The following is a 25,229-nucleotide window of genomic DNA, read 5'->3' on the forward strand; positions in this document are numbered from 1 at the left end:
TAGATATGTATGTATACACACATAAGCCCTATTTACTGTAATAACAATGGGAAAAAATTACCAGACCGTTTTCAAGATGGGAAAACCTTGAATTTTGAAGAACATAAAAGTAATTAAAAGACACCACAGAAGTCGGGAAAGCTCATTTCCCGCCATCTAGAAATCGAAATTTTCCCTGGGGAGGAATGTTGACCCCACCACCTAGATTTGATTCCAGATCTGCGTGATTCATATTCCCATTCATCTTATAAACAGTGGCGTAACAGGCGGGGCAGGGGGGCAGACTGTTTCCCCCCCCCCCCTGACGGTTTTTACCGGGCTGACCAAGCCGTCGTACCAGGTTGGGTAAGAAGAGAAAAGAAAGAGGGGAGAGGGAGGGAAAGATAAAGAAGGGGAAAGAAAGAGAAAGGAAAAAGGAAAAGAGAAGAGAAAAATAAAGACAAGAATAAAAAGGAAGATATAATTAACAGATATCACAATACCCCTGCCTGCAACCCATTCTCCACTTCAAAAAGTGTCAATAGCGCATTTGATCTAAGCCGCCAGGTATTCTCCGCAGTGGCGTAATCACCGGGGGGCAAGGGGAAAATATCCATCTGTGGAAAGTCTTTCCCCATTGAATGCCCTTTTCACCCGGGAAATTGCCTGAAAGTCTCAAATTTTAAATCGCATATTTTGTTGAGGTAGGCCAATTTCCTCTAAAAATTGCACGTTTTAGGGAGTTTTGATCAATTCCGACGAAATTAGAATTTAAAAAACAAACATTTTTCGCGCGCTTCGCGCGCATTTTTTATGTTACAGCTTGTGCTTGCTCCCCTTTGCCTTATAAGTTATAACACATAGTCCCAAACTCAAGAAAGAAAATTTAAGATAGATCGTTTAACCTATTAAAGAAGGGCCTCAATGTGTAATGATGTTGAAAGAATATGTTTGGAATAAATAAAGCCATAAGGAAAATGCTTATATTCAGTTTAAAAAAACCAGTGTGGCCATATATAATATAAGAGCATTTCTTGTTGAGGTAGGCCAATTTCCTCTAAAAATTGCACAATTAGGGAGTTTTGATCAATTCCAACGAATTTAGAATTAAAAACACAAACATTTTTCGCGCGCTTCACGCGCATTTGTTAGGGTTAAAGCTTGTGCTCGCCCTCCTTTGCCTTCTAAGTTATTTAAAAACATAATAGTCCAAAAACTTGAGAAAGAAAATTTAAGATAGATCGTTTTACCTAAAAGAAGGGCCTCAATGTGTAATGATGGTGAAAGAATAGGCCTATGAATTGTAATAAATAAAACCACGATGAAAATGCTTATATTTAGTTCCAAAAACACACGCGTGTGCCCTATATTAATATTAAAATAAGCCATGCCGTATTGTTTTCTATTTGTGGGGGGGGGGGTATCACACCATGTCATAAATTACTAACCGGGAAAATTATTACCTTTGCCCCCCCCCCCCCCCCTGACCCAAGACCCCTGTTACGCGCCTGCTTATAAGTGGGGCCGCCCACTTTGAAAAACGTTCCGTCGGCCCTGTGTCTGTTATGTCCGCGCGTTCTCCATAATAGGGGGAAATGAGCGTCCCGACTTTTCGTGACAAAATTTAGAAAAACCGACTTGTACAATGTGTTGTAAATTTTATAATTGAAAAAAACATAATTTTATAAGCAATTAATATTTAGAGAAGGAGTGAGTCCATTTTTTGTTATATTACTTTCAAACTGGAAATAAAAAAGATTCTCTCTTTCTTTAGAATGGCATAGCAATTTTCTAGGTTATCCAACTACAGTACAAGAATTACAAGAAATCATTAATTCCCAGTGCTATTCAGATCAGGGGTTTCCCTTAAGGTTTTTTTTAACTAGCCAAGTGGACCAGTGAATTAATATTTTTACTGGTCCTCAATCCCTTTCACTAGCCAGGGGCGGATCCAGAGATGTCCAAAAGTGGGGGGAGGGGGCGAAATTTGGGCCGATCGAGACAACAATGTCCCCGGGGTGTCCGAGGGGATGCTCCCGCAAAATTTTTGTGTTCTAGTCGCCCGAAAATAACATTTGAGGCGTTGTGGGCTATCATTTTTTTTCTTTTTCTTTTTTTCTTTTTTTACCTCCCAAAAAGGGGGGGGGGGGCCCTAAATCCGCCCCTGTATTTGCTGTCTCTTATACACATCTAGATGTGTATAAGAGACAGTGTTTTAACTTCACGGCGCTCACACAGACGGAAATCAACTTCTCCTTGTCGCTATACATGCGGAGAAGGTGATTTCCCTCTGTACGTCTAGCCTAGCCATGGATTCCTCTCTATGGTCAGGCTAGTGCGCGATGTTCATCGGTTCGCCTTGAATGACTGAGACCATGCTGAGACCGAGGCTTTTCGTAGCGGACATTAACATGACAATAAACAGAAAATAGCGATCTTGTTGACATTATCTGTGTGAAATATTTTGTAAAGACATCGTTAAGAGGTGAATGATTAAAGCTTTTATTTAGGTATTTCGTCAGACTTTCATTGACATTTTAACTGGTCACGCGGACTTGTTATTGGGATAATTAACAGGTCCGCCATGCATTTTACTAGCCATTGGCCGGCGGACCAGCTTTATTTCGAACCCTGCAGATGCTAAATGAAAATTAGATAATTAAGCTTATTTTTATCGGAACATATTTTCAGTGTGTTTATTCCATGCGATTTTGTTTAATCTGCCCTATTCTTATAACACTGTAGTAGAAAAAAAAATTATTGTAATGTATTATATTCTTTAAAAAATCTGTTCAATAATTGGAAAGATGTTATAGGTTGCGATCTAAACAGTCTATTGCTAACATTGACAGATGGATGGATCAATGCTATTATCATATCAGGATTATTATACGACGATGTTTACTTTTGAATATAGGCAATGTTAATATAAATCATAATGTTCTCTGAAGTATAGACTGACTTCCAGTCCCTAAACTTTTACTTAATCAGTAATCAGTAAAAATGCTTCCACAAAAAAAAAAAAAAAAAAAAAAAAAAAATGTTGGCACCAATGGCGTTCCAGTTGTCAATTTATTGTAAATTTTCCTATTACTTAACCGATTTGACACGTTTCACCTCTTGTTGGCAAATAGGTCAAAAGTGAAGCCATGACAGCTCGGACCTTCCGATGACAGTTCGGTTGATCGCCACCTATTTTTCGCTTGGGTCACCCCAGCAACAGTGCTGGGGCCGTGTTCTTCAAAATCTCATCGTAAATATTCTATTGAATCCAGAACTAATTTACTCTGAGTATTATTATTGTAGTATGTGATGTTTTAGTCGTGATGTTACACATGTGGTATTGCTAAATACGTTGGAATATTAAATCCAGAAATTCATTTGCCCATTGTGTCAACAAAATATGTTTCAATTGTAACATTCGAGGAAACCTTGTGGTGTACTGAAATTAATATATATTTTTACTCGCTAAATGACCATTAAAATTTGTTCTATAATTGTCTTCATACAACCGTTCAACAACTCAACAAGCATAGTGATAGTTGTTGTTTTTCGTAACATGGATAACATTTCAAGCAAACGGGCGCTAAGAATATTGATAATAATAGGTTCGGTGCTAAATTTATCTCTAGTATCAGGTGGGTACAACTCATTCGGTGTTTTTCAACCTCACCTTGTTGACTTTTTTGAAGCGACAGTCGCCGATGTTGCTTGGGCTGCAACTTTTTCTACTGCGTCAAGTAATATATTCGGTAAGTCCAAAGCAGTTATTTATTTTGATTGATAACATTTATTTATTTATTATTTACTTACATAACAATAGCAATAGTGTCTTAAAGATGAAACTAACAGTGATTCTAAAGACACTGACAATGATTCTTGATTTTTTGACGTTAATGATGATGTTAAATGTGATTATGATGACTATTAACATTAAAAATAGTGAGGGTAATGGTGGTAATGATGATGGTGGTGATGATGATGAAAATTGGCTAATGACCAAGATAAATTTATTAGATTCCTTGACAAACGATTTAATGTTTCTGTTATCACTAACCTTATAACCCCTTAAGTGTAGAAGAAGTGTGTTTGATTTAATGTTTTTGTATAGTGCTAATTGTTGTGACTGTGTTCCTTATTTAGTTTACATGTTCAATTTCGTGGTACAAGGCTGAAGTCCGCTAATAAGGTTCATGTTTCACGTAGGGGGTTTCAACCACGGTTACTTAATTTACATAATTCTTTAATTCAATCTGATAGCAATATTGATATATTTCACTGTATTACTGTCTTATTTATGTATCTTAAAACTTTTGGGTTTTTAAAAAATTTATTTTAACAAATGAATTTAATTATTTTTTTTTTTTACATTTTCAGTATATTTATATATTTATAAATTATTTTGTCTTAATTTCAATTCTGTAAGTGGCAACTTACGTTGCTGTTGAATGGTGAACAAAATAAAATAAATGCAAGCAGTTCTCTTATTGTCTCGAAAAAAAAAATAGCTGTGTCGAGCTGTCTTGCGTAATGCGAACGTCAGATTCCGCTTTGTTTACGTCTCTAATTGTAAGTGCGTAGCACTGAGCATCCCTTGCATTTAAATTTCTCTTGTGTGATTCATCCTCACAATATTCCCTTCTGCCAATTCTTAGTATGTACTTCTTAATTTTTGTTATAAAGGTTTCGGGCAAAGTTTTATAGTGAACTCAGTTGTCTCATCTCTCAGCCATTTTTACTCTGAAGGGTTTGCGTTATTTATTGGAATTGCCTTTTCCGGTATGTCATTTGGAGTAATGGTTTTCCCAATATTAACAGAGGTAAAATTACAATTTTAGTAGAAGAAATAATGATTTATTAATTGATATACGATTTTCTAATTGTATGCATTTGTAAAACATCATTTGAAAGTTTATTTAATTTTGTAGAATGATATTTAATTGAAGAATTGCTTTGTAATTGTACTCACAACAGGTATTGTTAATGTTCTGACTTCATGTGTAATCGAAGGCAGTCCATAAACTATTTGTATTGGGTTGTACTTCATTGTTCTTCTGCAAAAAATAGTGTAATTTATTCGAAACGTTGACATTTTTGTTTCTTTTCGGAGCTATTACGTAATGTATCCCAAACAATATTAATTGATTTTGTATCTTACTTATCTTACTTCGTAGGTGTTATTACAATGCTATGGATTACACGGAGCTTACCTTTTTCTTGCTGGACTAATGTTAAATGAATGTGTTTTGGCTGTATTTTTCAATTACCAGTACAAGAAGATACAGTTTCGTAGAAGCAGTAGTGAGATTCATTTACTGGAGCACCAAGTCAAACTAGTAGAAGTGAATTTAAGTTGTTCATCAATACTTTGGAAACTTTCTTCAGTTACAAAATTTAGAGAAATAAAAGCCATCCCTGGAGTTTCCACTTACATTGTTGTGGCAGCATTGGTGTATGGGGGATACCTGTCTACAGTTCCTTATTTTATACCAAAAGCAATCAGCAATGGTATTGATCCAATGGCTGCTGCAACCGGACTATTAATTTCTGGATTCAGTGGAATAGCTGGAAGATTTTTTCAGATACTCTCAAACGCTATCCAAATCTGTAACTCGATGTCGTTGTTGTACTTCGCCATATGCTTGAACTGCGTCAGCAATCTTCTCTTGTCAATAACAACACAATATTATTGGTATTTAGCGGCTGTAATTATTAACGGTTTTTCTTCTGGATTAATGTTGCCGTATTTGACTGCAATAACAAGGCAGTTTTCGGGACACAGATTGCTAGCGGTGACATTTGGATGGATAAACTCTCTTTCTGGATTGACTGCATTAATATCAGGATTTTTATACGGTAAAGTAGTACTTTTGCTTTATCAATATGCCCATTATTAAAAATCGTTTTTCCACATTCTTGGGCGATTCACGGTTTATCCAATGCATAATGGCTGAATCAGTAGACTGACATTATTGTTAATATAATAATAATAATAATAATACCGGTAATTATTATTATTATTATTATTATTGTTATTATGTTATTGATAATGCTATTACTATTCATTTGTTACAGTTTTTTACGTTATTGTTATTGTTATTGTTATTAATAATAATAAATTATCCAACAAATAATATAAGTAGGTATCTGGTATTGAAATAATTAGATAGGTCTAATAATATGTTAATAATTCAGTATATTATCAGCTTATTAACGACGTATCTATAGGCAATTAATTCGCAATAATTGGAAATTTGAAATAATTCGTTGGTTGTTTTCGTATACCGGTAAATGATTTGTGTTTTATTTATTTTTAAAAAAATCAACAGGCTGGTTTTACGACATGTTTGGTTCGTACCAAGCAGTGTTTTTATTCTGCGCCGCATTGGAATTCATCGCAGTCATACTCATCTTAATATCGAGATCATTACGAGAGATGCTTCGGTGCCGCTGTTTCTACTAACTAGTACTACTGTCTCTTATACACATCTAGATGTGTATAAGAGACAGATATTGATATATTTCACTGTATTACTGTCTTATTTATGTATCTTAAAACTTTCTAAACAAGTAAACAGGAAGGCCAAAACTAAGCTTTAGAGGCAAGCCTCAATAAATAAGCAAAATGATTTATCCAGAATAAATTGAAATACTATTGGTTTAATTTAGTGTACTGGGAGAACATTCCTAATATTGAGTCCAAATATATATATATATATATATATATATGGAGTAATTCATTTCTAGTGTTTAAAGAGGCTAATACTGGGTAGCAAATAATTACAAATATTTCGTATAAGCATGATAGGTTACACCTTTTGGTTTCCGTTAGAATAATAAATGGCTTAAATACATTGTTAACCGAATGTGTGTGTGTGGTTTCTTTAGTGAAAACGTGTAAAATATGTTTGCCGCCACCTATAGCTTATGTTCGTTCTTATATTGACCAATCAGGTTTTAGGAGGTAGATTCGAACTGGTGTATGGCATGGTTTATGGTCTCGGAAAGCGTTTGTTTGTTTGTTTATGTTGTTTGATCTGTAAAAAGTCATCATAAGTCATTGTTTTCAGGTTCAGTAATATTATATAAAATGGATAAAGATTATCTAAAGACCCTAAAATATTCAGAATTGCAAAAATTGGCCAAGAAAAATGGGATTCGAGCTAACCAGAAGGTAAGAAATGAACACCTAACTTGCTGGGCTAGGCTAAGGAAGCGCCTAGGCCTAACAACTAACTGACCTCTCTCTATCTAGACTCTAGGCTAGGTCTACTCACGTGGCTTGGCCCAGCCAGGGCGAGCGAGCCTAGGTACTTTACACATTGCAATATTGATACTGTAAATGTTTTTGTTTTTAAATTAAAAAGGCCGATAAGCTTATTGCTGCACTCAATCAGAAGGGGGCTACTACAACAAACAAGAGTGTTTCACCACAGAAAAAAAGAAAATCTGCTTGCAAACGTGACATGACAAATGTTTTAACACCACAGTCGCAAGAAGAGGTAAGCAAATTTCATTGAATTTTAAAATAAATTTTTAGGCAATTTCTAAATTGTTAGGCCTATAGGCAGTGTTTATTGTGCCGGCACCTGCAAATAAATACAGGCCTAGGCCTAGGAAGGGAATGAAATAATAAGAAAGAAAAAGGAATGAAATGATAAGAAATTTTAGAAAAGACAAGGAAAGAAATTATAAGGAAACATAAGAAAGGATAAGGAAAGAAATAAGGAAACTTATTGAAAGAAAGGAAAAAGGGCAAGAAAGAAAAGATTGCCAGTGAAGGTGGTGTGAAATATGGGAAAATGAAGGTGGTGGTAAGTAATGAAAAGATAAAGACAACATAAATAAAATATAAGATTCACTGTGTGAGTCGAAATTGAAATAGGCTCTACTTCAAGCCAATTTACTACTGTTTAAACTAATAACCTGAACTAATTGTAAAATTAACTGAAAATAAACAATAGCAATAATAATAATAATATACAGCACATTATTGAGATAACAAGAGCACTTGGTTATGAATGTTGCTTTTATAAAACTGTGCATGAGCTCATCCAGATGCTAAACAGGCTTTGATGACAGAGGAGTAACTTAATAGATTTAGATTTAGGCTAGATCATGATTTTAATATTACAATAGTGGCAAGTGAAATGGGCGAGTGGTTACCAGGGATGCCGCAAGCTATAGCCATAATATCGGTGCTGGTTCGAACGGCACGCTCGCCTATGGTTGGTTCTGGTGGTAGAACGAGTCTTCTCGGATAAGGACTATAAACCATAGGCCCAGTGTTTACAATGGCTCGTTTGCACTATAAAGAACCCAGTACATCTTTCGAGACGAGCAAGGGGTACCCCGGTGTACTGGAACAGACAGCCCCTGTGGTGGACGACGAGAGTTGCTGGTACCGGGCTACCGGGTAGCGCAGACACGAAGGGACCCTTAGGGGCGAAGAAAGTCATTGAACGAGTTCCTAATCCACATATCATGCACCCTGAGCATCTTACATTAGATGGATATGTGTGCTATATAAAACTACACTATTATTATTATTATTATTATTGTTATTGTTATTGTTATTGTTATTATTGTTATTATTATTATATTATTAGTGTTGAAGTATAAGATGATCCCTCTGACTACAAGAAACATACATTGCATTATTATGAACAAACACCTATAGATGGCCCAGATCTTTTTTTCTTGGCATTTCTTTCTTTTTTTGTGAGGAACAATGTTAAATAATAGTTCGTTAACTAAGCTTGCTGAAAAAACCCACGGGAACCTAACACTAATAGTAACAGCACAACAATACTGGCGATAGACAAAAGATATATACAATATATACGGTTAATAACTGAAAAGTCCCCTGATTATTCTCAGATAAGATAGTATAAATACAGTACATACTCCAAGTATCAAAATGCACGCCATCGTGTTGGGATTTTTCATTCCTGATGATGACACAATTAATGTCGAAATATTGAGTCCCGACACGATGGCGTGCATTTCAATACTTTGAGTATTTACAGTATTATACTATCTTATGTACAGTTCAGTAATATGTGTGATGTCTCTGCCGGCATCTGCAAAACATACAACTCGCAACCGAAAATTTGATGACGTTATACTTTACAATAGCCAATCAGAGAAATAGGCCGGCAAAATAACTATTTTGGCATATTTGCCGGCGCCGGCATAATAAACACTGCCAAATTATGGCAGGCCTGCATTTTGGTATTGAAAAAATTTTTTTACAAAAACCAAGGTAAAAGAACATCATAGATAGATAGATGATAAAAAAAAAAAAAACGAGGTAAAAACAATAAAAATTTGTTATCCACATACTCAGTCATGCTACAACTCCAAAACATTTGTTCACTTGGCCGTCCGTTAAATAACTCCAAAACACAAACCTTACATTTTTTAAAGGTTAAAATTAAATTCTAGCCAATACTAAATCTGTGCCCTTTTCAAATTACAATTACATTTTTTTTATGACATTTTATATTTTAAGAATAATCAAATAGGATTTCGAACTCTGTTAACATGTTTAAATTCTATAACTGTATTGGTTTTTTTTTTTAATTTAACACAGTTGTTCAATGAAGATTTTAATCAATTGTGAATTTCTTTATTATATTGACTGTTATAATTAGGCCTAGTATTATGAATGTTTAAGAGTGATCAACAAACAGTTTTTCCATCTTCCCATATTTATAGACTGCAGCAGTTCAAAAACCAGCACACAAGGTACGCCTTGTTACCCCAAGGTCCCTCATGACTCCCAAGAATACCATGAGGAGCAACATCACCCCAAGCAGTGCCAGGGTTGTCAACATGCCAAAATCTGCAACTCCTCATCCAAGAAAGTCAATCGGTGCTACAAACAGTGTTCGCAGACAATCTGTTAAATCTGAGACACCAAGAAGCTTTGCGCAAAAAAGGAAGTCGAAATCAGTGTCTCGTAGAACATCACCAAGAATTGCAGCACAAGAAACAACTAAGCAGGACCAAAGTGGTGAGGATAAGAAAGTCCGCCGTTCAACGTTTGAAATAAAAAATGATGACGCTACTGGTACTAAGAACAATGACAATGCACCTGCAAAGGGTATGTATCCTTCCAAATTGCATCTGGTACATTGACCTAGGTGTAATCATTGTGAATGTCATGGCAAAGACTTTCAAGTGATCATTCACTTGCTGTACCAACAATTTTCACAAACCCTGTTGATTAATGGGCTTAATTTCGAGAAGAATTCCATCTCGAATTGAAGCCCCCCTGTTTAGTTTGCAAAAGTTTAAAAAAATAAAAAACAGAAGAAGCCCAGGGCTTCTATTCAAGGTTTTACAGTATTTTCTAGACAAATCAAATGTTAGGTATTCACCCACTGTGACACTACCCTCAACTCATATGTTTTTATCAAAAATCTGACAACTAAGGAGAGCACTCTTAAATATCTGCTTGCAATCTCTGTAACATATTTAAGTGTGATTCAAAGGTATTGATTTAAATTACTAAGCACTTAACTTACTGTTTTAGAAGATGCACTGGAATCAAGATTCTTGTAACAAACAGTGCAATCCAAAGATAATGGTCTACCATGGATTTAATTGATATTCTGTAGAAGCCACACTAAAATTTGTTTTGTGAAATTTGATCAGTCTGTGTTTCAAAGCTCTGATCTTTGGTTGTATCTAAGTAAGTTTTAGAGGTGATAATAAAATTAGTAATAATTTTAACATTTTAACTAATAAAATTTATTATGAACTAAAATGTGTTTTTTTTCTCTAGTGAAAGAGCCAGCAAAAGCTAACTGCAACATTCCTCGGTTCTCAGCATTTTTAGCTGAAAAAAAGAGAGCTACATTGGCAACAACCTCAGCAACAAAGGACTGGAGCAAGGTACACAAAAGACAGTTCGATAAGATGGAGTCCATTGACGACTACCTCGCACGAAAAAGGCAAAGAACTGACGAGCTGACTTCATCTGTCAAGAAAGCAAAGGTAAGTGCTTTTATTATTCTTTTCTCTCTGGAAACGATGTCATTATTAAGTGGAAGAGTGTAAACATTATTTGCTGTTTTTTTTTAATGCTTCTAAATGTTAGTTGTTTCAATCTTCTTTCTTCTTTGAATTTGGTTTGGTACCTGGCTGTAGCTTGGTGAGTTAAGCAATGCACAAGGTGCCATTCTTCTAATACCAGGTTCTTGTGTTCAAATCCTTAAAGAGCTAAAACAACATTACTTTTGAAGACTCACAGTTGGACTAATTTTTGGGTTAGTCAGGATGCAACTCTTAGGCATATAATTTGTTACTTATTTCATTGTTCATTAAAAATTTTTTCTAGACTTTGACAGAACGTACAAAAAATGCTGTAGAGAATCTAAAAGCTTATCGTACACCACCTGCAAGTGCTAACAAGGTAGGTGTCACAGGACTAGAAACCAAAATATAAATACACTCTTTGTAAAGCCAGTTAGCATCGCTCTTCAATACACACGCCTACCCTAGATACCCAAGTTTTTTCAATATATTTTGAAAAAATCTATACATCTCATTCTTATGAAAACTGACTTTTTTACATTTCACCAGAAACGCAGGTTATCTAAGGCAGCACCAGTCCCCCCACCATCTTTCCAGTCGCCAGTCTTTGTACCGAAAGTGACATCAACAAAGAACATGAGTGTGAAGTTTGACAAGGGTACCAAGTCGTCGTCGGTGTTTGTATTCAAGGGGACGAGTGCCAGGAAGTCCCTCAATGCCAGTGAAGCTCGCAAGTCGGTTGGCTGTAAGTTGGTGTTACTCTCTGAGAATCAATAAAATTTCATTCAGCTACATTTACACAGCTCTAGATATTTGTTTATGTGATTGCCCAGGTTTATGTTAAATGTGAAATTAAAAAAAGCATGCTTCATTAAGAGAGTATAACACATACTCCAAGTATTGAAATGCACGCCATCGTTTTGGAAATGTTTTGCTAAAAGTATAATTATTGCTAATCCGATACTTGGAGTATGTATTATACAATCTTATCTGAGATTAATCAGTGGACCTTTCGATACTTCATTAAAGCACGTCGAGTGGCAGAATGGTTAAGGCTGTGGCGCCGCAACCTTTAACCATAATATTGGCGCTGGTTTGGCGGCAAGCTTGTCTGTGGGTCTGGAGGACTATAAACTGTAGACCCAGTGTACAATTTGCTCATGTGCACTATAAAGAACCCAGTACATCTTTCGAGTTGAGTAGGGGTTTACCCCCCAGTGTATTGGTCCGTACAACCATTGCAGCCCCTTAAAAGTTCCCATGTGACCTCCTTGGATTTTCCTGAAAAAAATTCCAAGAAAAAAAGAATCCAAAATTTCAGCTTCAATTTCCAAGTGGTTTTCAAGTTATGACATTTTGAAATTTGTGGTTGGTTTGAGCCAGAATGACCCATAATCCATTACCGTATAATATTTATTTACTATTCCCAATTATGTCAGCAATATTTTGGAAATGTTTTACTAAAATATAATTATTGCTAATCCTATTTTGGATCACTGATAAATATTTTAAGCTTAATCATGTCATTAGCTGAGTACAAGTTTCTTGATTCCGAAATTTTTAACTCATATTCGACTTCCGTGTCTAATTCAATTTTGTTAACTTTTACGCAACAGCTGCACTGACACCCTTCAAGTTCAAAGGGACTGGAAACACAAACACCCCAGGACCTGTATCGGCCAAGAAGGCAACCTTTGACCTGAAGGCTAGCTTGGCTAAACCGCTATCATATAAGCCGTATACAGGTAATTATTTTTCTGTTGTTAATATTTAAATGTTTCTCCATAAAGATTTATTAAAAAATAGACCATGAGCTGGTATAATCAATAATTTTCATTCTGCATCATCCTTATTTCTTTTTGACATAAAACATCCAAATGTATTCATCCTGTTATAGGTTGTTGTCTCCAGCTATATTTGAATATTTTTGAATGACCAGTAGTTTGTAATGTTCAGTTGCCTAACATATCAGGATCTTATATTGTTAAGCTATTTGGAAATATTGGTGACCTTACTAAAGAGAGGTACAAAGTAGTTTGTGCGTATTTTGAGTCTGTTTGTGAAAACAAAAAAAGTATTAACAATTTTGGGGGTTTCGTGGTGGCGGTGGTGATATTCTTAGACTTCTACTGTCTCTTTCATAAATTTGGAAATTATCAGAATGGAGTTGAATTGCTTGGTGGTTAAGATGCTTGTCTCGTTTCTATTACTGTGACTGCAGGACTTTTTCTCACAACCAAAAACTAACTCCACTCCCTAGGCTGTGATATGAGACTTAGTTCATAAAGCATCCTTGAACAAGGCACTTTATCTACTTTGCTTCAGTCTACCCAGCTGCATCAATGGGTATTGTTGGGAGTAACCTGTGGTGGACCAGCGTCCCTCCCAGGGGGAGGAACACATTCTTTATCCGCTTCATTCTACTTGAAACTGGAGATAGCTCCAGCCCATATAAGCCCTGTGTCTCGGCAAGGATTGTCTTCATAAGAGCATAAACCTTTGCCGTGTGGGAGAATAGTAGATATCTACTGAACAGGATGCTCAGTATATATATAAAAAAAGAAACAAATCTTTTAAACCTTACTATGCAACAGGTAAGCTGAGTGACAACAAGAAATTGAATGTAGAACAAGCAAAAGAGAACCTGAAAAAGCCGAAGGTGACGAGCATGGCAGAGAGGCGAGCAAATGCAGTGAAGCAGAGATGTGTCAAAAAAAGTAATGCTATAAATGCAAGGCGTGGCATCAAGGTGTAAGCATCTGCAGGTAGATAGTTTTACCAGATTATCTAAGATCTGTCCACACTATCAAAGTGATTTGCCTATATATGGGCAGAATGGTGTCATCACACCCATATTTGGGTATAGCACGGTATGGATAAGTTGTATATATATATATTGTACATTCTTTTTGAAAGCATTTTAGACCATTTTTAGAATAATGTACTATGTTGTATTTTCTAATCTTTGTTTTTGTTATATGTACAAGCATGCAGTTTTAGGATTCTCCTTTTTTGGCTTGTAAATAGAATTTCTGTTTTTATAAAGTACTGGTCCTTTATATATTGAAATAAAATGATTTACAAATAATACAATACTTCTTAGCTGAATGTGCTATGTTATATGGACAACTCTCTTGTAAAGTATTACTTTTTTAATGCATCCCAACTGTCAATTATAATTGTAACAGTGTTTATCGAAAGATGCAACAGTGTTTGAATCTAAGCAAATAACTTAAGCAGAGCACTTAAGCAGAGCACTCACCGCGTTGTACGACGGTCGCAAGACCGCTGCACAGCGGTCGTAAGACCGTTGGCCGAAAAAATCCCACTCCATTCCCTGTGAGCGATAGACGACCCAACAGCGTCTGCCGATTGTCAGTGACACTCTGAACGGTCTGTCATTAAAAACAATATTTTGTGCTCACGGTATGGCACTGTGATCTCCATAGAATTGGGGCAGTGAATGCTTTGATTAGATCTGTTTTACTCTGCCTGTAAGCTCTCTAGATTCTGTGATATCATTTAATGAAATTATTAGGATGAATGTAAAAGTATTTCTTGAAGATATAAGTGGTGAGTAAGCAACAAAAACATAAATTCCTTTAAACAATGTTTTAAAATAATGATTCCAAGATGAACAAGTGTAATACTTGTTGAGATTACAAAGTACTGTACTAGGATAAATATGCAGGTCAGTGTTTTTTTTTAATTTTTATAGATGGCTTCACAATGAATTTATAATAGTGTTTCATGTGGATATAATCATGTAGTATTGACTTTTGAATCTCCATTTTGCTTTTTAAGTTCTTGTTGCATCTTATTAATCTATATTTTAAAATTTCATTTATGTTCAAAATAAATAGAAAAAAAATTGGGTAATCTTTGAAAGTAATTTTCATGCAAAATGATATACCCGTGTACACCGTAATTCCACAATTAACTTGAGATTGAGTATGAACATATTTACTTTAAATAGTCTTGCAATAAAATGCTATCTGGACTCGAGGCCCAGACTAGAACTACCTTCCTGGCCCTCTGGCTACAGTCACCTCCCAAAAAACTTTACCAGAATTTAAGTTCAATGGGATGGACAACTACACAATGGACTATGCCACAGGTGGGTTGAGTGTGGGCCGCATGTGGCCGACAGAAATTTTTTTTTCCGAAAAAAATGAATTAAAAACCCTAAGTGTGCGGCCCCCTAGAAAACACCTTGCTTTTTACGACCTGACGCCGATCATATGTAAAAAGCAACGTTAAAACTGAGAAAAAAGTGGTGTAAAAGCAGTGCTTTGAGGTTTTTGGAAGCAGACTGGACACATCAAAGTTTGGGTGCAGCCCTCAGTGTTAAATCAAAAATTAGCTTTGGCCCTTTGACCGATTTTTATGTCCACCCCTGAATTACGCTGTATTTTTTTTTTTTTTTTTCATTTACTGATTGTACTCTGCATATATTTGTTTCCGGCATTGATAGATTCTTCATGTGGTTCAAATTAATTTGGTAATCTTTGAGCATCTTCTACATTATCTACTTATTGTGCCACCCTGGAACTCACCTCTCTGTCTTATTTTTAGGCACAAACTACTGATTTTTTTTCCCAAGTCCATTTACATTTGATGTTCTGTATATATATATGTACAGTTTGATGTTCTGTATATATATATATGTACAGTTAGTCAAAAACACACTTAAACAGTAAATTTCTGATTGCTTTTAAGTAACACAAAATTAAGCCAAATTTGGTAGCTATGCATATTGTAATGCTTTTAACTATGCATGTTTTAATTAAGTTTTGATGTATCTAAGTATTTAAAACTTGTGTCTGCATAAACATACAGTAGTAAGAAACCAGGCACACTTTTCAAAATATTTATCATCACCACCATGTTTTTGTACAGTTCAATCCTATTGTAAAATTGAATACTTTTGATTGACTTAATCTATCCATTTCATAATGCTTATCTGTGATTGGTTCAATCATTTTCACTACTAAACAGCTTGTTTGTGATTGGTCGACGATCTTATTTTTCTTGTAAAATTTCTCAACCTGATTGGTTCAACAAAAGTGCTTTGTTGATGAATAAAATGTTTCATGAAAGCAACATAAACTGTTTTTAATATGATTCATTATTTTGTAAAAATGTTTATTTTAATTAAATTGATTGATCTTTAACTACTACAATTTTTGTACAATAACTTTTACTAATTTATTTGATTTATTTTATTTAATGTAATTTTTTATTAACCAAATAAATTATTCTAATATTTTTTATTATTTTTTAAATAATTTTATAAAATGCAATGTGATCCTCTGTTGTGAAAAAAAACTCATTTGAATTGGTAGAGTATTTTATTGTCTCTTTTATTACTGATTTATATTCTTTAAGTATAAGAATTTATGATAAGAATTTATGCCAACCAGTAGAAATAAACAAAATACACAAATACAGTACTATGAATCATAACAAAATCTGTCACAAAAAACCAAGTATAAAAAAAACAATTCTTAAAATACTGTAACACAGAATTAAATTATAAATATAATTCTCATTTGGCCTTGCAAAGCTTAGAAAAAAATCTTCACATTTAAAAGTCCTGAAGTATATTAAACCTAAACTACACTGGTAATTTGAAAATTAAATTAAAAATTAATAAACATTTCTTAAATGAGTGCGAGTACATGTACAATCTTGTCAGCTCGTAGGTAGCAAAAAACCTCTATTATGTTTTCAAAGGTATGTCTTACGAAAATGTATAAGTTAAATAACTTATTTTAAAACAAATCTGAATACATTACTGACTACAGTACATACATTTCTCATGCAAAATAATGCTTCAAATATGATAACATATTCTAAAAGACTATTTGTTATCATTTGCACCAAATTATTTTAAATCAAATCTGAATTTAAATACTGTACCCTGTACATCATTACTAGCTACATACATTTCTCATGCAATTCAATGCTTCAAATATGATAACATACTCTATATCTAAAAAACTATTTGTTATCATTTGCACCCTTAATGAATCTAAAACCACATTTTAGCAGATAGTTAACTGTAAAATGTACTATGACAAACTATACTCCAGTATTTCAAATATTTGTTGGTATAAAGTTTAAAATTTCACCTTTTTAATGTTTCAGTTTTTTCAGTAAAATGCATTTTTGGTTTGTCAGAATCCATGGTTAATAATTCTGTTTCTTATGTACTGTAAAAGAGTACATTTTGAATTAAAATCTTCATGTTTAAAGATGTACTGTCTGCCAAAAACAAAGTTCAGTTTTGAATAGGTAGTTTAAATACAAGAATCAAAAACCATAGAACCTTGAATTGAAGCCCTGGGCTTCTTTTCTTTGCAAATTTTGGATGGGCTTCTTTTTCAGATGGGCTTTTTTTTCAAGGCTACTTTTGCAAAGTAAAGAGCGGGTCTTCTTTTCAAAATGAATGCTTTAAATTTTGGGTATTACTAATACTGTATAAAACAATAAATAGGGCCACTGTAACATCAATCTGTGTCATATTCTCATAATAAAGTATATTAACCAGAATTAAATTCATGTACAGTACAGTATATGTACTGTACTACTGTATCTTGAAAAAAAAAAAGCCCACAGGCTTCTTTTCGAGACTACTTTTGCAAACTAAAGAGGGGGCTTCAATTCGAGATGGGCATCTATTCAAGGTGTTATGGTATGTTACTAAGTTCCGACAGATTGAAAAAAAAAATTTTTTTACTGATTTACAGACATTTTACTGTACTACAGAAAATCCTTAAATTTATTACCAGCTTAAGGCTCTATGCAAAGCAATACAGGAAAGATACAATTCAAATAGGGAATTAACTTTTCATTTGTTTTAGCTCATGACAGACAGTACATCTTTTAAGTTCATACATATTTTCCCTTTAAAACTCAACATACACTATATGTTGCAAAGACAAACCAGTCACTCATCGCAAAAATAATTTTTTAGGTATTAAATACATAGTTAAATATAAAATGGTAAAAGAATCATTTAAATCTGACATTTCGTTATAAAGTTACAAGAGTTTAAACATACAGCTGTTTTAAGAAATCAGCTTTCAAAGTTTATGATTTTGAGCATTTCTGAGCCAGAAACCATCACCAAATCATTAAAAATTGTTGTTTTAACATTGAAAAAGGGGAAAATAACAGCATAGTATGATAATATAGATATAAAGGTTACTTTAGTGCAATCAAATAGATTTCCAAAATTTTGACATTCCAGCATGTTCTGGGAATTATCTCTGAAACACGATTTGCAACAAGTGACTGGTTTGGCTTGTTGTGTATTAATATCGATGCACTACATTGTCTATAATAGTTACACTTATAAATTAAGAATTATTCACCTTATTACATTCAACCTAATTATAAAATAGTTTAAAATAGTTTTAACAGAGCACCTTGATAGTTTGGATAAAGATTTGATTACATTCAATAATAAAATTAATATTCCTTGTCATATCATGTCATTTTATGCAGTTGTTCCAAGATAAATTGGTATTGTCGGTGATTGTGATAGATTAATTAAGACAATCAGTTGAGATGGGATGGAAGGAAAATTCATTGTAAAGGCCAACTCAGACAGCGTCATACGAGGCAACCCGGTGCGATTCATCATCGGGATAGTCTTAAGCAGTCGGGAGAAATCTTCAACATGTTTAATATTCTACGAAGCGTCAGTCCCCGACGTAAATCATCCCGTTTGCGTTAACTCACAGACTCAACGTGACAACAAATTGCGCTGGGCTGCGTCATGCGACGCTGTTTAAGTTGGCCTTAAATAATCATAAATAGATTAAACATTTAATGGTAAGCCCAGTAAAAGCACAAATACAGGTTATGGCCATCTCAAAATTTGAAGATTTTTGCCATGATGACAAATCACTCATAAGCCTGTAAACTCGTATGTGAAAAGTATAAAGAGTTGTGTCTGATGATAGTTCTGTTACTTAGCAACTACGAATCCATGGATGCTGCAATGATGGTGATGGTGATTGCATTTGCAATACCTAACAACCAGATTTCTGGGCGACCATGTTTTGCGCACACGTGCGTGGCAGCTCTACACCTCTATGAATGAAGTTCGCAAGGTCTTGGCACCCGACACAACAAGGTGGGAAGGCACACAAAAATCCGTAAAGCAGACCGCACAGAATGCCGATCGGCCAACCAATCACTAGCAAGATTATCAACCACACGATACTCCACAACCAGCCACAATTTGCCATGTTAGATGAAAGGTGAAAGAAACAAATTGATTTTGACCTGAAAGTAAGGTGGCAGTTGTATTTTTTAAAGTTCAGTCATATTATTGTTTTTATTTATTTTGATTTTCAATACACAAATCCTAAAAATTTCAATTTGTACTATGATATTAAATGAAAATAAAGTACTTCACATTAAATTTACAATTTCATTTTATTTATATTATATAAAGCTTTGTTAGGCTTCGTTTACGTTAGTTATGAATGCACCAATTTTTCTTGAAAGCCACCAATCGGGTTTATGTTGGAGGTTGCAAAAATAAATTACTGTTAACAAAAATGAATAAGATTATCTAGCCTACAACCAATTCAACCCGGTTAAGGTGCGCATTCACACTAAATCCAAACTTTTGGATTGAAAGGCCTACCGAAGCGATCAGAAAATCGAATCAGTGTGTAAGAATAGGGATGCTGGGGTTCAGTGCATCTTGAACGCTGTCTGAATTTTAGTTCGGATTTGATGTGGATACAGCTATAAGCTAGTAAGTACCAAATTATTCCCAGTGGCGACTTACCCTTTACTCCATGAGAATAATAAGTACTGTAGGCTTTAAGCACTACAGGTTTAACCATGGAGGTATTATTGAGAAGGAGATCACTCGGCAAAGCTACGCTATGCAATTGAACCAAGATCAAAGTTGCCGCAGCGCGTAAAGAACGTTTGCGCGATGCCATTGAAGTCCCATGTGTTCCCCGCCATCAAATTTTCAACAGGCATAGTTGACCAAAAAATTGAACATGACGAAATGGAGAGCACCTTCTTTTCTCAATGCGCACTACATACTGTCAATCACTATGGCTGTAAATAGATTAAACATTTAATGGTAAGCCCAGTAAAAGCACAAATACAGGTTATGGCCATCTCAAAATTTGAAGATTTTTGCCATGATGACAAATCACTCATAAGCCTGTAAACTCGTATGTGAAAAGTATAAAGAGTTGTGTCTGATGATAGTTCTGTTACTTAGCAACTACGAATCCATGGATGCTGCAATGATGGTGATGGCGATTGCATTTGCAATACCTAACAACCAGATTTCTGGGCGACCATGTTTTGCGCACACGTGCGTGGCAGCTCTACACCTCTATGAATGAAGTTCGCAAGGTCTTGGCACCCGACACAACAAGGTGGGAAGGCACACAAAAATCCGTAAAGCAGACCGCACAGAATGCCGATCGGCCAACCAATCACTAGCAAGATTATCAACCACACGATACTCCACAACCAGCCACAATTTGCCATGTTAGATGAAAGGTGAAAGAAACAAATTGATTTTGACCTGAAAGTAAGGTGGCAGTTGTATTTTTTAAAGTTCAGTCATATTATTGTTTTTATTTATTTTGATTTTCAATACACAAATCCTAAAAATTTCAATTTGTACTATGATATTAAATGAAAATAAAGTACTTCACATTAAATTTACAATTTCATTTTATTTATATTATATAAAGCTTTGTTAGGCTTCGTTTACGTTAGTTATGAATGCACCAATTTTTCTTGAAAGCCACCAATCGGGTTTATGTTGGAGGTTGGAAAAATAAATTACTGTTAATAAAAATGAATAAGATTATCTAGCCTACAACCAATTCAACACGGTTAAGGTGCGCATTCACGCCAAATCCAAATTGTTGGATTGAAAGGCCTACCGAAGCGATCAGAAAATTGAATCAGTGTGTAAGAATAGGGATGCTGGGGTTCAGTGCATCTTGAACGCTGTCTGAATTTCGGTTCGGATCTGATGTGGATACAGCTATAAGCTAGTAAGTACCAAATTATTCCCAGTGGCGACTTACCCTTTACTCCATGAGAATAATAAGTACTGTATACTTTAAGCACTACAGGTTTAAATGCTCTTTATCTATTATATCTTTGAAATGGAAATTCTGAGGATTGTACACAGAATTAAAAATTTAATAGGCAACAATAAAAATAAAATACTGTATATAAAATTCTTTTTTGTCTGACTACTTTATTAAGAATTGATTTTTTAAAGAATTGAACATAAATCTATTGTACTGTACCTTTAACACTAAATTAATGGCTGTATGACACTCTTCCAAGTAGATTAAGTTAGTATTATAGCTGAAACCTTGGGGGGAAAAAAAAAAACAAAGACAAAATTAAATCGGGGTTCATAATCACTTGTAATAACTTTTATTATTATTATTAAAATAGAGCAGCTTAGCTCAGTCGGCTAAACTGGTGGTAGCCACTGTGTGTGCGCTGAACCATGGAGATCTCTAGGTCCCCGGTTCAATTCCCATTGCTGTCCTTGTATTTCAGCTAAAAAGGCTGAAATGCAAGTTATGATAGTACACCGTCTTTCAGATAAGACGTTTAAGCCGTTGGTCCCGTGTGCATTATGGCCCGTGTGCACGTTAAAGTACGCAGTACACTCTTCGAAAAAGAGTAGGGGATTGTCTCCACAGAGTACTGCCCTATCACCACCATGAGGCCCCACTGCAAATACGTCTTCTTCACACTTTCGTGGATTAGCCTTGGAATCAATCCAATCCTACAGGTTAAACTAGGCTCTTAAATTATAATTTGAAATGGAAATTCTGAGGATTATACAGAAAATTAAAAATTTAATAGGCAATAAAAATCAAATAAATAAAAATTCTTAATTCACTGTTTTTGTCTGACTACTTTATTAACAATTGATTTTTTTAAAGAATGGGACATAAATCTATTGTACTGTACCTTTAACACTGGAATAATTGCCTATGACACTCTTCCAAGTAGATTAGGTTAATATTGTAGTTGGAACCTTGAAAAACAACAAACAAAATTAAATCGGGATTCATAATCACTCACAATAACTTTTATTATAATTATTAGTACCATATACTGTTAAAATATTCATTTTTGCGAGAATAAAAAATAGTTTATACTACTTGCTTTTACTGTATTTAAGGCCAAATAAAATTACTGGTAATTATTATTTTCATGTACAAGCTTTGAAATTATTTTTGGTGAAGGTATTTGCTATTTACTATTCTATATACTACAGTAGTTGTAAACAGGCTGGTATATAAACAAATTTGTAATTATAAAAGAAGCAAAATTGAGTCTTTACTTCCATTTTATTTTTCCATGGAACAATTATTGGTTTTTTTTTTAAATAGCAAACAGTAAATTTGTTCATGCAGTTCATAGTCATGCTTTGATTGAGTCAGAAAAAGACTTGAACATATTCAAAATAACTGACCCTGTGGATATACAGGAAGTAGTCACAATAAGTGACACATCCATGATATGGAATTACAGTCAAGCATTTTATCAACACTTTTTACATTCCATTCTGTTATTGTTCTTACAAGTCACATGATCATGCAGAGGTCTTTCATCATGTGATCAATAACTGTCATATGATATGTCATTTTGTAACAGCCTTCTGTCTTTCCATAGCAACAACAACATGTATTACAGTATTACCTGTATTATTTTTAAGTAGCGTACATGCAAATTTGAAAACTATGAAACTTTATCATATCAGTTATAAAGTTTAATTTACATGTTGTATGCTATTTATATTTTTGCTGGTTTTGAAAGAGCATATTATATGTTTGACTAGGTACATTATGCATTTTTATCGGAGCACAAAACCCACATGTTGTCTTTGCTAGTACAGTATGTATATCTTCTATAGCGTCCTAAATGATCAGCTTTGGTTGGATGGACAACCATCACACAACATTTGTTGAAATAAATGAATGAATAAATCCAAGTAATGACCAGCAATTGTTTTTCAAAGAAAATAATTCTGATAATTTAGGACCACACACTGCTTTTGGACCACTACTACCAGAATAATACATTACCCTCTAACATAGCATAATTGACTTTATTTTGTAAAAAAATATTCATTAAACTTTTAAACTGAGGATTAATAATTTAATAATTTTAAAAACATGCGACCTTCAACCGGCCACTGGGTAAGTAGATGGACTATCCCTCTTTCCATTCCTGGGGCAGAGGGGGTGCAGACGACAGTGGTGAAGTACCTAAGGGTGCGCACACACCCCTCCAAAAATTACTCGCGTCCCCCCCCCCAAAAAAATCACTTGTAAGTAGTTAAAAATCACCTTATATTTTGCAAGTTAGCATCCCTCAAATGTTCATCAAGGGCCCCCCCTCCCACATCACCTTTGCACCCCCATTTCAAGACTTATGGATACGCCAGACAGTGCAATCACACCCCACTAAATTGCATTAAGAAAAATAATTCTTGTATTGTATTGTTTATATGAACATAGGCCTAGTACAGTAAGATTTTCACAAGATATCCTCACCTCAGCCCCAACCATAGACTGGGTTCCAGTCCCCAATCTTTGTCTTTAAATCTATTTTGACACCAATGGCGTTCCATATTACCTATATACCGTCGCTAGTGGCGCTCTCCAAAATTAACTGATACTAGGAAAACCTATAATTAGAGACTTGTGGCAAGTCTACCCCAACCATAGTAGAGCTGAGGTGATGTCATCTTGCAAACACCCCCTACTGCCAAATCCAGCATCCCAACCATCAAGGACACAAGACAGATTATGTAATCAATTTGTCAGACAGGAAAAAAAGTCGGGGAAATACATTTTCAATTTTTTTAAAGACATTATTTATTGACAAAACTTATTACAAAGAAATATCATTAAATACTTTTGTGCAAACAGAGGAGCACCGTATATTATCCCATTTTTTTGATAAGAAATGGTGATGATGAAGATATGATGGTTAAGATGATAATAATGATCATAGAGATATTAATAACGACCAAGAGATGGTAGTAATGATGATGAAGATGATAATGATGGTAAGTGATAATGATTTAATAATTTAGTTAATGCAACTAATTAACATTAACAGTAATGATCTAAAATAATTACACACAAAATTTGTAAGATTGTATCAAACAAAAAGTTACTAATTAATTAATAATTGATAATTTTTAAAATACATAAGAATAAGATTATAAAGATAATATTATGGTTGGGATGATGATAATAGGTAATGATCGTAGAGACCATGAGATAATGATAACACTGATAATTGATCAATGCATCTAATTCTAATAACATTAACAGTAGTTTGATAAAAAATAATTACAAAAATTACAAGATTTGTAAGAACATAATTTCTAATAAATTCAGATAAACAAAATTTTTTAGCTCATTGAATAATACTACTTGATAATTGAATACAGATGTTATATATCCTCATTAATTATGCAGTCGTCAGGTTCCCTAGTTACACAATGGTTTCATCTGTCTCATATTGTCCGCCACAGTGTACGGTAATTTTATAATGGTTTCTAGAAAATCAACGATAGTTTTGCAAAACACAATGCAGACGGCAAACGGAAGGAGGAAGATGTACAATCCTGCGATAAATCCTGCCACAGGCCAAGCGATGAATATTAGGATCAAAAGCCAACAAATAGCACGCAGTATGCCAACTAGACTGGGCATTGTGGTATCTGGAAAAAAAGACATTAAAAAAAGATTTAAACCTACGGTGTTCAAAAAAATACTTATCTAGTGATAGAAAATAAAAGTTAAAATTTCCTGTTTTTTTAATGTGGGTTTTATTTTTTTTTTATATAACTCTGACAAATACTGTGGGATTATCATAGAAATTGTTAAATGTCTTAATTGTTTAATAAGAATTCCAACTGTATTTGAAGTATTCTGTAGTAGAATAATAAGAATCTGAACAAATAAAGTAGGTTGCTATAAGTTTAAAGCCTGCATTTCACTAGGCAAATTTATTCGACGAATCGAAAGCGTCGGTTGATGCGCATGCTACATAATTTGCACCAATATTTACACCACACAATTTTATTTACATGATTCAGTGTATCAAAGAAAATGCCTAAATAAATTGGTTTCTGATTCTGGAGATGTGTATAA

General features: G+C 34.3%; 1 protein-coding gene and 2 long non-coding RNA genes across 6 annotated transcripts in view; 1 reads left to right on the forward strand and 2 right to left on the reverse strand.

Moving 5' to 3' along the window:
- Positions 1 to 6,933: 6,933 nt before the first annotated feature.
- On the forward strand, positions 6,934 to 16,131 carry LOC117116027 (nucleolar and spindle-associated protein 1-like). The gene is made up of 8 exons (XM_033259965.1): positions 6,934 to 7,153; positions 7,347 to 7,481; positions 9,700 to 10,087; positions 10,772 to 10,983; positions 11,327 to 11,401; positions 11,572 to 11,767; positions 12,639 to 12,767; positions 13,617 to 16,131. The coding sequence occupies exons 1-8, from the start codon at positions 7,070 to 7,072 to the stop codon at positions 13,775 to 13,777; spliced, it is 1,380 nt and encodes a 459-aa protein (XP_033115856.1). The 5' UTR covers positions 6,934 to 7,069; the 3' UTR covers positions 13,778 to 16,131.
- A 4,012-nt stretch (positions 16,132 to 20,143) lies between these two features.
- Positions 20,144 to 25,229, reverse strand: part of LOC117116030 — a 14,413-nt gene continuing 9,327 nt past the window's right edge. For all 4 annotated transcript variants that reach the window (XR_004446666.1, XR_004446664.1, XR_004446667.1 and 1 more), the window contains 3 exons: positions 22,024 to 22,090; positions 21,342 to 21,409; positions 20,144 to 20,599 (listed from right to left, as the gene is read on the reverse strand). This is a non-coding gene — a long non-coding RNA (uncharacterized LOC117116030). The remainder of the gene's footprint in view (positions 20,600 to 21,341; positions 21,410 to 22,023; positions 22,091 to 25,229) is intronic.
- The window catches only part of LOC117116031, a 2,775-nt gene continuing 1,460 nt past the window's right edge, over positions 23,915 to 25,229 (reverse strand). The window contains exon 2 of the long non-coding RNA XR_004446668.1: positions 23,915 to 24,796. This is a non-coding gene — a long non-coding RNA (uncharacterized LOC117116031). The remainder of the gene's footprint in view (positions 24,797 to 25,229) is intronic.

The sequence above is a fragment of the Anneissia japonica genome, unplaced genomic scaffold (genome assembly GCF_011630105.1).
Source record: "Anneissia japonica isolate Jap-2015-1 unplaced genomic scaffold, ASM1163010v1 scaffold287743_len2803612_cov181, whole genome shotgun sequence".
In the NCBI taxonomy this organism is placed as follows: domain Eukaryota; kingdom Metazoa; phylum Echinodermata; class Crinoidea; order Comatulida; family Comatulidae; genus Anneissia; species Anneissia japonica.

Bases quoted from the DNA above. Each gene is read 5' to 3' on its own strand.
- LOC117116027 (XM_033259965.1), top strand. From the start codon at position 7,070: ATGGATAAAGATTATCTAAAGACCCTAAAATATTCAGAATTGCAAAAA. The intron at 11,402-11,571 runs GTAGGTGTCACA...ACATTTCACCAG, and splicing joins CACCTGCAAGTGCTAACAAG to AAACGCAGGTTATCTAAGGC. The intron at 11,768-12,638 runs GTAAGTTGGTGT...TTTACGCAACAG, and splicing joins AGCTCGCAAGTCGGTTGGCT to CTGCACTGACACCCTTCAAG.